Source organism: Ciconia boyciana, chromosome 1 (genome assembly GCF_034638445.1).
Source record: "Ciconia boyciana chromosome 1, ASM3463844v1, whole genome shotgun sequence".
NCBI classification, from domain to species: domain Eukaryota; kingdom Metazoa; phylum Chordata; class Aves; order Ciconiiformes; family Ciconiidae; genus Ciconia; species Ciconia boyciana.
In genome coordinates, this window is record NC_132934.1 from 207,430,789 (window position 1) to 207,446,104 (window position 15,316).

The 15,316-nt window shown below is 49.3% G+C and overlaps 1 protein-coding gene across 2 annotated transcripts in view; it reads left to right on the forward strand.

Annotated features, from left to right (window-relative positions):
* Nucleotides 1-1,198: 1,198 nt before the first annotated feature.
* The window catches only part of MAML2 (mastermind like transcriptional coactivator 2), a 222,676-nt gene continuing 208,558 nt past the window's right edge, over nucleotides 1,199-15,316 (forward strand). Inside the window, exon 1 of one of the 2 annotated variants that reach the window (XM_072850672.1) lies at nucleotides 1,199-3,520. In XM_072850672.1, coding sequence (XP_072706773.1) covers nucleotides 3,113-3,520 — 408 coding nt within the window. In that variant the 5' untranslated portion in view covers nucleotides 1,199-3,112. The remainder of the gene's footprint in view (nucleotides 3,521-15,316) is intronic. The other variant, XM_072850673.1, reaches the window with a different exon arrangement.

Here is a 15,316-nt window from a genome sequence, read left to right on the forward strand (position 1 = left end):
AAAAAGTGAATCGCAAACGTCTGAAGTTAAAATTCAAAAATCTTTGGTTTGAAAGATCATTCTCTGAGTTCTACAAAATCTTGTAAGAGAGAGAATTCCTGCAGCTACCCCGGTATCTTCCAGAGCAGCAACACCGATTTCGTACTCCCACAGCAGCTTTGCAACCCCAGCCAAGACTTAGTTTAAAACACCCTTGCTTATTCTCCGCGAGGTTCCTGTGTGACTGGTACACGTGCGGTCTGTGACTGACCCTCTTAAACCCAGCAGTGGCATCTGAGCTACAAAGAATGAATAAAAGCCCTAGCGAGGCCTGAAGCAAAGGTAACGTCTATTTTACAAACATTAAAATTTCACATTTTTTTCCAACTGTGCCAGCCCATTGTTCTCAACAGATGCATGCTACCGTTATGTATCAAATAATAACCCACTCTTCCTCAGTTCTTCAAGGTTAAACAAAAAAATCCCTTTTTCCTGTTAGCAATAATGCCTTCCTGTGAACGTAGCACATCCACAAACCCAGCTTTCCCAGACCTTGTCCCTCAGTGAAGAATCAAAGTCTTTGCTGGGGCAAACGTGGGTCTGAATGTGCTGGAGACTCTGGCCAGTGCTCACACAGCCAGATCCTGGAAACCCACATGGATGTTTGTTGCAACATGGAGATGGGGGTCATGAAAACGGGGGCTTTCATATTTCCCACATGTCCAGTGCTGCATATCTTTTATGCGTTTTGGGGGAATTTCCAGAAATGTGTAATTTCATCATTGCCATTTAAAGCATTTGCATGTATGACCTTGGAAGGGGATAAAACCACTGGAGAGGGTTATCATTAGTTCCTCCTCATCCTCAGCTTCATGCTCCCGATAATGTTGTGACAGAATTTGTGTATTTTTCTGACTGGACCCACTGCAGAACTAAATGAATGATGCACCCTTGTATTAGGGGCTGTAGAGTCCCAAGAGACCTTAAGGATTTTCCATCAGGGATGTGTCCCCACATGCTTGGGGGCCATTTTTATTCCCAAAGAGGTATTTGGGAATTCAGATAATACAGCCACAGTAGCACAACGGTGTATTGCTTTAATAAAGCCGACCAGCTCCCAGCTATTTCTGCACCCTCCTTCACAGCTCACCTACAGCAACACGCAGAACCTGACGGTTGCAGCAAGGCCAGTACCAGGGGCCAGATCTCGCAGTCGGCCACCCCTGCTCCAAACCGAGGAGTCGGGCAAGAGAAGCACCAAGGCTGTGGCTTTCCCGGGGAGGAACCAAAGCGCAGGCGCTACGTGACTTGCCCCGGACACCCAAGCAGCTCAAGTCAGAGCCCGGCGCTCCCACATCCCAAGCCTGACCTCGTGTCATGCACTCGCCCCGCGCATGAGAGCGCCCTAGAAGGCACCGCTTGTTTTTCTACCGTCTGTTCCAGAGAAATCCAGCTGGTAGAGGAGCGCGGCGCCGTGATTTATTTGAGAACTCCCTCGCACTCTCCTGAAGGTCTCGCCGCCGGGGGAGGAGGGAGAGCGGGAGGCTGCGCTCCGCGGCGGCTGCTCAGGCGCGCACGGCCCGCCCGCGCCCCGGCCCGGCACCCAGGTACTGAGCAAGGAGGGGAAAGGGGATTTCCTTGGCTTCCTCCCATGCAAATACCTCCCGCGGAGCGGCGGCGGCCCGACTCCCCTCCGCGGCCGCTGGGAGGCTCCGCGCCTCGCCCCGGCCTCCCCGGCGCCGCGTCCCCGGCCGCGCGGTGACACCCGCCTCCCGCCCCCGCAGCGCCCCGCACCGCCGCGCCGCTCCGCTCCGCTCCGCACCGCTCCGCACGCACGCACGGGCAGCGGGCAGCGCCGGCGCGGGCACCCGGCGGCGGCGGCGTCCGGCGGAGGCAGCGCCGATAACCCACCGGCAACCAGCCACCCCAGCGGGTCGGGGATGGAATATACAAAAACACAAAGGAAAAGTGGCTGGACTGCTCTGGGTGCAAAATGCTGGAAGTTTGTAAGTGCAACTCTCCGTTTGTAATTACTGTCTGAAGAGGGGCTGGCTTGGCTTTTTTTTTTTCTTCCCCCCTTTTTTTCCCCCCCCGTGCTTTTCTTTTGAAACTGTACTTGAAACTATTCGATATCTGGGAGTATAAGGGAAAGTACGAGAGAGGAGTTCTTTGCCTGGGTTCGTAGCTTGCTGCTTTATTACTAAGGGGGGAAATAAGCACTGAAAGCAATACGGAATTTATCCAGTGGCTGGATTAACTGAAGGCGAAGCGCGGTCTGGAAGTCCACTGACTGACATTGTTCCGGACCGGGGGATCCGTCTCTTATTTTTAGAGGAACTACAATTTAGCGGCAGACAGTTGGACACAGTAATAAACCGAAGAGCGGCCAGCAAAGAGCGGGCGAGAGGAACGAGAAAGCACAAAGACTAAACTAACCCGAGCCGCCTCCTCCTCCTTCCCCGGCTCTTTATTTGCACATTTACTAAGACTTTAAAAAAAAACAACAACCCCAACAAACCCCACTCCACCAAATCTACAGATTTTTGGTCCGCCGGGGGGTTTCTCCGTGCCGCCGAGCACGGCAGTGCCTTTCCTTGCATAAATTTCCACTTCAAGGAATAACGTCCCCGCTCCCCCGAAATAAAATAAAATCCATAAACCTGCCAAGTCTCACTCATTCCCGAGGGAGATCTCCTTCGTCCAGGGATTCATTTCGGAGGCAGCGGCTCGCTTTATTTTTTTTTCCGCCCTCCTCCCTCGGCGGAGACCCCCTCCCCGTCCCCCCGTCCCCCCTCCCCGGGCGCCCTTCCCGCTCCGCGGAGCCCCTCGGCGGGGGCCGCCCGGCCCCGACCCCCGCCCCTCCCGCCCGGCCGATGCTGGCACAACCCTAGCGGCCGCCGGACGCCCCCTCCGCCCCGTCCCACCCCCGATCTGTCAACCCCCCGCGGGGCCGTCACCGCCCGGGGGCCGGGTGGGGGTGGGCAGGGGGCGCGGGGCTGACCGCCCTCCGCCCCGCCGCCAGCCCCCGGGCTCGGGCTCCCGCCGCTGCCCCCGCCTCTCCCCCCCCCCCCGCCCCCCCTCCATGCGGCAGTGAGGACCGACCCATCCGGAGGGCCAGGACCGGCAGCCAGCGATGGGCGACACGGCTCCCCCCCAGGCCGCGGGGCTGGGGGCCGGGCTGCTGGGGGGGGGCCCGGCGGCGCCCCGGGTGCACAGCGCCATCGTCGAGCGGCTGCGGGCCCGCATCGCCGTCTGCCGCCAGCACCACCTCAGCTGCGAGGGGCGCTACGAGCGGGGCCGCGCCGAGAGCTCCGACCGCGAGCGGGAGAGCACCTTGCAGCTCCTCCACCTCGTGCAGCAGGGGCAGGGCGCCCGCAAGGCCGGCAAGCACCCCAAGGCGGCCGCCGCCGCCGGCGCGGCCACCCCCGCCGCCGCCGCCGCCGCCGCCGCGCCCCCGGACTACCACCAGCACCTCCTCAGCAACGGCGGCATCAACGGGGAGCAGCCGGCGGGGGAGCAGCGCGCCTCGGCCCTCCTGGCGGTGAGTCACAGCGCCCCCTGTCGGCGGGGAGGGGCCGCGACGCGCGGCCGCGAGGAGAAGCCCCTGCCCCGCTCAGGCACCCCCTCCCCCGCAGCCGTCCCTCAGGCGAGGCGCGAAGGTGGGGTCAGCGCCGAGGCCGAGGCCCGTCCCCACCCGAGGGCGGTCCTGGGGGGCGGGGGGGTGTCCGTGGCCGCCCGGCTCGGCCCGCTGCTCCTCGTACCCCCTGCGACGGTCCCTACCAGTGCCGGGCCCCGCGGTGGCGTCGCGGGTGTGAGGAGCGGTGGGCAGGTCTGCCAGGCCCGGAGCGGGGCAGCGGAGGGACGTGTCCTCCCTCGAAGGGATTTGGGGACTGCTTGGGTTTTTTTAAACCAGGTTGTGGTCCTAAGAATGCGTCGCGTGCCTCTGCCATCGCCTCGCCAAGGCGGTGACAGCAGGCATCCCTGCGGGGGGGCACCAGCGGCAAACGCTGTCAGCGCATCCCCAGGCAGGGGTGAAAAGTAGCGCTGAAGTATCGCCCATGTTCAAAACTGCCCGTCTGCCCCATTTTATCCCGTTCGTCAGGGCTTCAGGCAGCTATTTTCACTCGAGGCAGCGGTTTGCTGCCGTGTCCCTCGAACGCGGCCAATACTTAGGCACGAGGCAGACGGGCAGTGCCGAGAAATGAGAGCCCATGCATGCGGTTCAGCTGCGTACCTCAGCGACCGGCAGGCGCTTGCAGAAGCAGCGCTGCGCGGGAGCGTACGGTGACATTCAGCCGAGCGACAGCGTCTCGCGCCCGGTGCTCCGAGCACCAGAAAGGGTCGGTTTGTTATCACCACTGACTGTGTTTCGCGAGCAGAGTTACAAGAGTTTTCCAGGCGCTGCCACTTTGTAAGTGATACGTTGACCTTTTTCAACTGGAAATTACTCTGAACATGTCAAGGAGGCGAAGCCTTGTCTCCTGTTACTTTATTACGAGCAGTCCGTGTACCATGCTTTTGAAGGCGTGTGCTGCACTGTGCTGCCTTCCAACTCTTAATTCTCAGCACACATGCGAAATATTAAGAGGAGTGACTGCGTCCTGATAGGCCTGTGGCTGCTATTCGAACGGCTGAAAATAGATCGCTCCCTCCGCTCAAGACATCAAACCTATCTTTCTTAGTGCCTGACGTATGCTAAAACAGGACCTTTGTGGTTGTTTCTCCTTTCTTACCCGTGAGTTCGCTGCAGTGCATGGATCAATGTTTGGGGCTGCATTACTCAGCATCATTTGTGAGGGTGATGATGTAAGCGTTAATGCGATAACATTGTGTCCGAGGGGAGTTTAGGCGCTTCGACCTGACTCAGTGTTCAGATTAAATCTCCCCACGTTCCTCGTCACAATCAAGAAAGCCATTATCTTATTTTTCCAGTGTGTATTAATGAAATGCTTTGCACTTGTCTTATGGGAAAAAAAGAAAGGCTTTTGCCTAATAACGTACGTCCCAGAAAAATCTACTTTCTGAAATCAGGGAACAGGCCTGTGTGGGTTTTTTTTGTTTTCAGGTTTTTTTACTAGTTGTTACTATTATTATGAAATAGCTGGAGGCAGCTGTTTGAAAGTGCTAAATGAAACAACTCCAAAGAAAATATTGAAAGATTTTCGTCTTTTAAATGCCGAGAGATTGCCCTTGTTTCTGAAATGCTGCTAATGATTGTTAACCTGCTCTTTGCTGGAGAATGCCGGGCACAGCCCTTGCTCCATGCTGCGTGTTGCATTACCTCCCAGATAACTCTGTACATACATGTCTTTGACAAGGGAAAAGTCTGACAAAGTCCCCCTCGTTTTTGCACGCTAGCATTCGGTAATCCTGCTGACAAGGTACGTGACTTCACTGAGCATGACGTTTGGGGCCCTGAACCATGTTTTGACACTGAAGAAATGCTGGCTCATGAAGCAGTATTGTAATGGTATCACTGCACATCGCTGATCCTCCCACTCTGTGCTTGACACAGACATTCCTCATTTGCTGCTCTGGTAGGACTGCCTAATTAAGGAACAGAGAAAGGCATCGGTTCAAAGTGACGTCTCTGTGTCATGGAGGCACATGTTCCCCTTACCAAGAGCTCCTTAGAACATTGTTGCAAATATTAAAAAGGAAAAGCAAACCACACAGTGTCTGAGGGGGATGAATTCAAGTGTCTGAGGGTCATACACCAGGTAGCACAGCATTGTGCTCCTGTTCTTGAAAATTCAGAGGGCAGGGATGGGCCAGGAAATAATGGGGTCTTGCTTTCGCTCCAGCCATAGCTGGAGGAGGAATTTGCTCTACCAGTTATTCCAAGGGTACTCGAAGAGGAAGGACAAGGCAGACTAAGCCTGTTGTCTTGTGCGTTATAAAGGGATGGGGAAGAGAAACATCTCTAAGGAGAATTCATCCTCTATGGGGTGTTTCCCAAGAGGGGAATGCACTATTCCTCTAATGCCAGACTTCTTGCTTACAGCAAACCCATTTTGCTTGTGCGCAGGGTCCTGGAACAAGGTGCAGCTCTGAGCTTCAGTTGTGGCAGGTAGAGCTCTGGCAGAAGGAAGCACAAGACAGGAGCGTTTGTGTGAGTCTCACACACTGAGAACGTGAGATTGGACACATCTCTCACTCCATGGGGGGACTGTAAAGCTCCACCTGCCTTGCTGCAGCTTCACCAGTTAAAAAAAAATCCACACAGATAAGCGCGAAGGCAGTCATAACTCTCTTTGGGGAGTTCTGGCTATCAGGACGCTCTTTGTTCTGCAAAACCAAGACTGTCCTCACGCTTCCTCTCCTGAAAATAGCTGGGTTGTTTCCTTTGCTTTGCAGGTCCCACTGCTCTTCTTACAAGTGCGTCTGCCATGTTTAGTGGCATTGGATGGGTTGTTTACACAGTTGGACTCAAGAGTAAATAATTGACACTCGATAACATTTGAGACGACGTTCACTTGAACATATCAAAGAGCTTGAAGTGATTATCTGACATTGTTGATACTGTTATTTGATAATTATCTTTTCCCAGTGGACATTTTAAAACCGGCAGAAAGAAGAGTTTTTAGTGAGGTTTGGTTTGGGTGTAATTTGGCAGTGTTTCTTTGATTTTTGAGAAAGCATCTTTGGCAGCAGCATTTTCTAATTGGAGAGTGGAGAGCAGATTTTTTTAGCTGGACCAATGGATGTGGGTGCATGTCAAGGAGAAATTTATTCTTTGGGACACGGCTAGGAAAGCTTTTGTACTTTCTGCCTCCCTGCATTTCCCAAGAGCTGACATTTGTTTATTTATATGGTGGTGTTACTTTTCATGGTGCAGAGTGGAACAGATAAAATATTCTGTCTTTCTTTTACACATACATCTATATGTATGTATATGCCCTCCAGCACTTAGCTGTTTATATTATTTATGTTATATATAAACAGTTAGCTCTGGAGGGCATTCCTCAGTGGCTTAAGCATTGAACTGGTAATACCAAAGTTCTTGTACAGCAGTTTCAAATCTCCGGTGGCTGATTCATTATTTTGTTCTTCTGACATAGGCTGAGCACTGTTCATTTTGCTCTGTGCAAGCCAGGAACTCTGTTTCACGGGCATTATTGTATTGTTCTGGTCAGGTTCTTTCACTGCAGCCATCACACTGGTGGCAACATCTTCTCTGAGTGTGTTAAGCGATGTTTGTCATCAGTCACAGGTGGCTTGTTCTACTTTCACTCATCTCGAAGTTGCACTGAATTTATCATTATAAGGATTAATTAAAAATATTAATTAAATATATTAATATTTTCTGTACTCAGAAGAGTGATTGTGAAAGTGGGGTGCTCCCCAGATGTAGTCTGCAAGCAGGTGAAAAAGAAAAGGGAAAACAGTCCCATAAAGATGCTGTAGCCAAAGAAGAGGAGAATGGGTTAATTCCTCCTACTCCCCTAAATTCTCATCAACATCAGTACAAATCTGGAAGAGTCAATGGGTTTGTCCCAGTTCCCTGAGGACCTCAGTGGAAGACAGGGTTGCCTGACTGGTGCCAAGAGCCAAGTTTGGCTTGTAAAACCTCAATTTAGGCAGTTCTTTTATGCGGAGATCCTTTAAATGATCGTGGAAGCCCTGACTTTGTTTCCTAATAACTTTTTTTTATGATCCACACTGTGCTTGCTGAGGTTTGGCCTCCCCTGTGCTAGCATTAAAGATCCTCAAGTATTTTAAAAGGAAGGATTGTGCTCTGGTATCTTTGGCCCAAGTTTACACTTCCCCTATCTCCCAAGCTCTTTGCTTTGTTTGCTAGTTGGCTGCCAGGGTACCCTGCAGAAGTAGCTGCATTTTCTGGTTCTGGACGTACATAACTTTTGGAAGCGCTCTGAAGCAAGCAGTATAAGGTGACCAGCTGTGGGGTGAGGTGACGTTACGGTGCGGTGAGCACGGATGGATTAAAGCACAAACCATTCTGCAAAGCTGGAGTGGGATCTTTTGACTAACAAAGTTTGGTGCCAAAGCAATGAAATGTTCTGTTTGTGAGGTGAAGGACTGCTGTCTGCTCCTTGTGCTTCTGCAGGAGCAAAGCTGGGTTCTGATAAAGACAATTTATGTAGCAGAGTCGGGTAAAATGAATAAGTCACATTGCCTTTGTGGGTAGAAATCTTTGATCTGCTGTCACGGGCCCTCTGGCCTGCTGGGAGCCATTTGGTTAGGATGGACATGGGCGCCATTTAAAACCTTTGTTCCCCTCAGCTGTGAGAACGTTTTCCGAACCAAAATCAAGAAGACCCCCTGGAAGCTACATAAAAGCTATATTTAATGAAAAGTTCAGCAAGTGAATTTGTTAAATGTATGCTAGTGTAGGAGCCTTTTCAGTCCTAGCTCTCCAATCAAATCACTTGCCTCCTTTGAAGCTTTTTAAGCTTTGAATACATTTAATGAACGTCTCCTCCGTTCTGAAACTATTTAACAGACTGTTTTACCACCAAAGTTTCTGTAGGTAGCGAGCAGAGAAACAGTTTGTCTGCCTGGACTTGACACGCTCTCTGAGGCCAACCCATGGGCTTCTTAACTTCCCTGACTATTACAGTATGTCCTCTGATAGAGCTCTCGCCTCCCCTGCGATACTCAAATTGAGTCTTTTGTGTGTAGCACCACAACAAAGGAGAGTGATGTACAGCTTCTGTTTCTTCTGCGCTGAGAAGTGTGACTCCAGCAAAAATATTAGCCGGTCTGTGGGGAAATCTGAACCTTAGAAAGGTATGTCTGACTCAGAGAAGCTGCTTTGCCGAAACTTTGACTTATCTCACTATTATTACTTCTCCCCTCACAAAGAACACTGTCTGCAAGAAGGTGTATGTGGGGTTTGGTTAGTTTGCAGTGACCAAAAAAACCCCAGCAACTAGGTTAGTCACTTGGCAGGTTAAGAAAGGCCATAACATGCCCCTCTTCCTCTTCCTAACTGCTGTCAACGGTCCTTTCTACCAAGATATCATCTTCAGAGGCCAATTGTAGTCTGCCTTTCTTATCAAGACTGTTGGCTTATGAAACTGAAACTTCACTCATGTCTCATTACTGGAAAAGAAGGGCTCCATCCTGGTCCCTTTGACAACTTTGGGAAGGGTAGTATCTCCACTGCTCCATTTATATTGCCCCTCATATGTGGTGTAGGAGGAACTGGAAGCTGGCAAGCTGTTCCAGCTAACAAAGCACTGGCATGGAGGTGCCAGGTCTGCCAGCAAGCGCATGTCCCCTGTTGTGCCACTATTTCCTTTCTATGCTTGAGCTCTTCAGGTGGCACCATCTCACTGCCTAGCACATGGGACCCTGGTCTCTGCTGAGGGCCCAACTCTACATGATAATGACCTGATGCCATCACTTCTATGGAGGTCAGGAAGGTGATTAAAGAAACCACTATGCAACACATTAGAGGGCACACAATCAGCTACATGGTGTGGAGAGAGCTTTAGCCACCTGGCTGCTCCGAAGAGAAGGGGAACAAGGTCTTTGCTCTTTGGCCTCTCTCTGGTGTCTGCATGTCAGCATTCCCCTGTATGACTTCCCAGTGATGGTACTCCCAGCAGCAGTAGGATGAAGCTGATGGGATTCATAACAGGGCTGTGTTTTCCACAAATCTGAATCAGTGGCTGTAAACCTGAAAAGGATCTTACCCATATCACACTGCTACAATTTGGAACAGCTTTGAGCAGTGAAAGAGGCAGTGGTCTTGGCTACAGAAAAGAAGGAGTTGGTGCCAAGTGAGATTTGGATCACTTTTTCAACTTAACAGTATTAAGAGACAGATTTTTTTTTTTTTTTTTTTTTAGACGAAAGCATAAACTATTTATACCCCATATTTCCCATGAAAAGCTTCCTGTAGCCACTTGAGAGCCAACCTGCGAATCTGTCATACCTTGTCAAGTTCTTCCAAAGTATTATTAGATGCAGGTAATCAATCCATAATTGTACTGAAGTGCCAACACCAATACCTAACACAAAATACCTGCAACTCTCAAGCAACAGTTCTTAGGTGAGCGTGCTGTAAACTAAAAACTCAGTGTTTCTACTCTGACTCTAGGATCTATTCAACAGATTACTCTGTTATTTCACTTCCATAAACCTCAGTTTCCTTTACGAAAAATACTATTTATCACCTTTGTAAAGTGCATTGAGATCTGATGGTGAGTTTTACGGCTTAGAATCCAAATTCATTATTGACGGAGCCAGGACAGGCTATTTGAACATTTGCTTTGGCAAAGCTGCAGGCAATGTATATGAGTCGATGGATTCTTCTTATTTGAATTCTGTGTTTTGAGCCTTTGAGGTGCACTCAAATCACCTTTTCAGCCTTTGACCCACAGGTATGAGCACTGGAAATGCAAACCCAAATGAGTCTTTTACACAATCACATGACTCCCAGAGCTGTGTTTTTATGGCACCGCATTGTCAAGTTTCACAATAAAAGTGCAAGATGTGGCAGTGCCCCTTCTTTTTAGGAGAGCAAAGCATTTCCCAACTTTTCATTCATAATCATAAATGTATGCTTCATATTTTCTTGCTTTACTTGCTCTTGATTCTGCATCAGTTTGTACTCAAATTAGTCTCCCAATTAAGTCAGCTGTGTTCAAGCACTTCATGTACTTGATGCTCCAGCAAACTGGGAGCAAAGTGGGGCTGGAACTGAGAGCATATACGCAAGTCATCTGCCCTCTGTCGAGGCTGCAGCTGCACCCCAGCACTAGCAGGTGGGAGCCACCTTGTCCTGCATGTGTTGCCTCCCATCTGGTAGTAATGGAGGAAGGTTCATGTTTATGGCTCGGGGTGGGAGAAAAACTAAAAAATATTTCTTAATTGAATAACTTACACAAAACTCCAACACACTGAAAAATTATAATTTATTTTGGTTTTAGTTTTAAAATACCTCACACCCGTGGCTTCACATACAGGTGTTGACATTTCCCTGAAGAAATTCCTTTTGTTCAGGAATGGCTCCTGTAGCTATCTGTGTCACTCAGTTATAATTCTGATGCGCTTGCAAATCCAGCTGACTCAAGGTGCAGAAATTAATACCAATTAGAAATCGGCATGAAAGTGCTTCTGACACAGTGAGGAAGCAGATCTTGCAAACCCATTTACCTGCTGCCTGAGCATGAAGCTGGCTGAAAGACCCGGTAAAGTCCTGGACTAGCAGATGAAACCCCAAGAAGGTTCATCGTGGCTCTTCTGTTTTGAAACAAAACATGCTATTGTGCAAGAGTCATCCCTGTGGTACCCTGGCTTTATTACAGAGCTCTGCAGGCACCTCCCTAGAGTAGGTGTTATACAAACACCCAGTGAGAACCATGCCCTTCCCTGCATACCTTAGGGCCTCAAGAGACAAGATAGACAAAGAATGGAAGGAGGAACAGAAGCACAGAAAGGTCAAGTGTCTTGCCCAAGGTCAAACAGCAGGTCAGTGGCAGAGCTGGGAACGGAGCCCAGATTTCCTGACTCCTAGTCCAGCACTCTATTAATCATCTCTTTGCTTTGTGTTCTGCGGCCTGTTACTGTCCATAGGAAATGTGAGGATGACTTTCTGACAGCTTCAGAGTTACTTCTTAGTTTTGGAAACTATTGATCATCAGCCCACTATTGAGATAAAGAGGTCATGTACTGGACATATGCACTAGAGGATTCAGAACTAAGTGCTCTAGGTATCGATTTCATTCCAGGACACTGAAATGCCATATTTCATAATCCCAAATGTTTCTTCTAAGTCAGATTTTTAAGTCTTTTTTCCCTTACTTTGTATACAAAGTGGTTTGTTTTTACAGTTACTCATCACAGTTGAACTCCTACATTAGTGCTTGCCCTATAAATTATTTCTTCCTTGAAAACGAGTTACAACAGTTATTTAGTTAGCAGGGCTTTTCTTCTCCATGGAATTTACCAATGAAACAGTCAGAAAACCAGAGAGCCATCAGTCCTGAGACACTTGTGATTCTTACTTATTTTCGTTCCTCACCGTACGATGTATTCAGTTTTCAAAGTCTTTCAATGGAATTATCTTGATCACAAAGTTAATTATAACTCTGAGATTTTTTTTTCTTCCCAAAAATTGTGACTTGAGGCAAAACTCTGGCTACCGTGGTAATGACTTATCAAGAGTCTCTTGTAAACAATAGTATAATCACTTTCTTATAGTCATGGCAACAGTGTTTAAGCAATGAGCTTACTGAACACAATGTGCACTGTCTCCACTGAATAGCTATTGCAGTGCTGAAGTGTATGCTGCTCATTTTCAGAGGACTCAGGGACATAAATTATTCAGCAAAATAACACTGCTTCAGAAAGCGTCTTTGAAATTGTTGTATTTTGTACTAGCCAAAGAAGGATGCTTATCGGTGCTGACGGGGCTGTGTTTAATTACTGCACGACAGTGTACTCTTTGGGCCAGGTCCGCTCCCACTGAATTAAAGGGTGTCTGTCTCAAACCATTTGAGAACTGTGCTACCTGTCGGCAGGGTCATGCTTCTCCTGGTAATCTTTGCCGCTGAGTGAAATCCCTAACGTGGAGGGCAGAATGGCTCAGGAGGATGCATCCTGCACATATGCACGGTGTGAGAGGTAGTGACTAGGTGCAGAAGGAGGAATTTGTTTTAATGAACAAGGGGTTCACTCCAGCAGGGCCGATCCCTTCCTTGGCCCAGAGGATCACCTGGATTCCTGTTCAGTGGGTTGAGGAGGCACCTTGGAGAGTGGATGGCTTCACAGGAAGCTTCAGAGTTGAGCCCCAAGACAAGGAGTTGCCTCTGATTTTTCTGTTTATTTTGTTTTTACAGCTCTCTCATTCAAATAACTAGACCTGGAGGAAAGACCTTGTTGGCAACAGTTGTTGTTTTGGGATGAGTCATTCCACCAGATTGCAGAAATGCCACCCCAGTGACAGTTGGCGAAAACGCTGCATGGGCTGTTCAGTTTATGTTTTTCACTTTGGAAAATCAGACCATTTATTTAGGGTTCTGTTGCTTTAGAAACCATCTCCAGACACTCCAATTTCCTTTCCTTTCCTTTCCTTTCCTTTCCTTTCCTTTCCTTTCCTTTCCTTTCCTTTCCTTTCCTTTCCTTTCCTTTCCTTTCCTTTCCTTTCCTTTCCTTTCCTTTCCTTTCCTTTCCTTTCCTTTCCTTTCCTTTCCTTTCCTTTCCTTTCCTTTCCTTTCCTTTCCTTTCCTTTCCTTTCCTTTCCTTTCCTTTCCTTTCCTTTCCTTTCCTTTCCTTTCCTTTCCTTTCCTTTCCTTTCCTTTCCTTTCCTTTCCTTTCCTTTCCTTTCCTTTCCTTTCCTTTCCTTTCCTTTCCTTTCCTTTCCTTTCCTCTCCTTTCCTTTCCTTTCCTCTCCTTTCCTTTCCTTTCCTCTCCTCTCCTCTCCTCTCCTCTCCTCTCCTCTCCTCTCCTCTCCTCTCCTCTCCTCTCCTCTCCTCTCTCCTCTCCTCTCCTCTCCTCTCCTCTCCTCTCTCCTCTCCTCTCCTCTCCTCTCCTCTCCTCTCTCCCTCCTCTCCTCCTCCCCTCCCCTCCCTCCCCTCCCTGCCCCCTCTCCCTCCCTCCCTCCCCTCCCCTCTCCCTCCCTCCCCTCCTCCCTCCCCTCCCTCCCCTCCTCCCCTCCCTCTTCCTCTCCCCTCCCTCCCCTCCCCCCTCCTCCCCTCCCCTCCCCCTCTCCCCTCCCTCCCTCCCCCCTCCCCTCCCCGCCCCCCCCTCCCCTCCCTCCCCCTCCCTCTCCCCTCCCTCCTCCCTTCCCTTCCCTTCCCTTCCCTTCCCTTCCCTTCCCTTCCCTTCCCTTCCCTTCCCTTCCCTTCCCTTCCCTTCCCTTCCTTTTTTTTCCTTTTCCCCTTCTCCCATTTTCCTCTTTCCCTCTCCTTCCTCTGCTTTTTTTCCTTTTCCTCACTGCTATGATATCTCAACATCTGAGCTGTTGAGTCTCGATTCTGATCTGATTGGTCCCTCCTGAAACCACCTATGGGAAATACTACGGATGTGGCACTGTGGAACATCAGCCTAATGCAGGATCAAGCTCTTTATTTCTGGTCATTATGCTAGTTTATAGTCACTTATTTTGTTTTCCAAAGAAATGCATTCTCTCTGCTTCTCTAAAAGCTTTTGGTTCAACATCCTTCCAAGCTAGATACACTTGGTCTTCAACATGGGGCTGCTTACCTCTATGGCCCAGTTCCCGGAAACAGTTATGCATGTGCTTAATTGTGCACACATGGGTAATCGCACTGAAATCAAGATGTGTAGAATTAAGCAAGTCTAGAAGTATTTGCAGGGTTTGGTCTTTGTTCAACAAACAGGCCTCAGCCTGGCTGAAGTCCACGACATGCTACAAAAAGGAACCGAATTCAAAAGTAAGTAGCGTACTAATTATCAATTGACTTATTTCCTTAAACCAGTTAATTCTCTACTTTTAAAAAATACTTCCCATTTTTCCTGCAAATCCAATTGCCCTTCCTTTCACACTAATTTTTCCTCCTCACTGCTCAACTCCCAGCAGACGTGAGCTGCCTGCCACATGATCCCCTTTCATAATCATTTGAGTTCCGATGGTTCTTTTTTCCTACCAACTTTGTGTATCACCATAATGGTTCCTAGGACATATTTTGGCCAGCTTTTAGGGAGAGAGAGAGTCACAGTGTTTCAGACCTTCATTTCCAAGTGCAGTATTAAATATAATCCTTATAATTATAGCACTGCCACTTGGACCACTGTAGTTCAGCCTGTGTCAATATGTCGTCAAAAGCTCTCTTTCTCAGGAGCTGGAACTCAGTCATGTTGATTGAATTGAAATTTGATGGCCAGCAGCTGCAAACACACTCTGGCCCCATCCCCCTGCCTCCCTGCTTTTTTTTCCTTTTACCACAAAATCCTCTCGCTTTCCGTCAAAGTCATGAGTTTACAGAACAGAGATAATGGCTGATGCCAGGCTAAGTTATTCTGAGCCACCTCTTTGGGTAAGTCTAGACTGTCCTTCGAGGGGTGCCCTAAGGCAACGTGAAGGCACAATCTGCTATCTGTGCCGCTGGTGAACCTGAGAGCACAGCCCCAGGTGCAGCGCGAAGGCCATCCTCAGACTACACAGGACCATCCTCTGTGTTGGAGCTACATGGATGCCATCAGTGTTGCACTCAGCAGCTAAGGAAGCTGTAGACGTGCCTGGGCTGAAGTCTGTGAGGCTCCTGTGTGAGCAGGGCTGGGAGCACCGCAGTCCTCTCCCCTCTTGTCGCCTTGGTCAATCGCCATACAGACCTCGCTATTCATCTAAGCAAAGGCATCAGGACTGGGGTAATTCCCAGTGGCAGTTTATACTGCAAGTTTA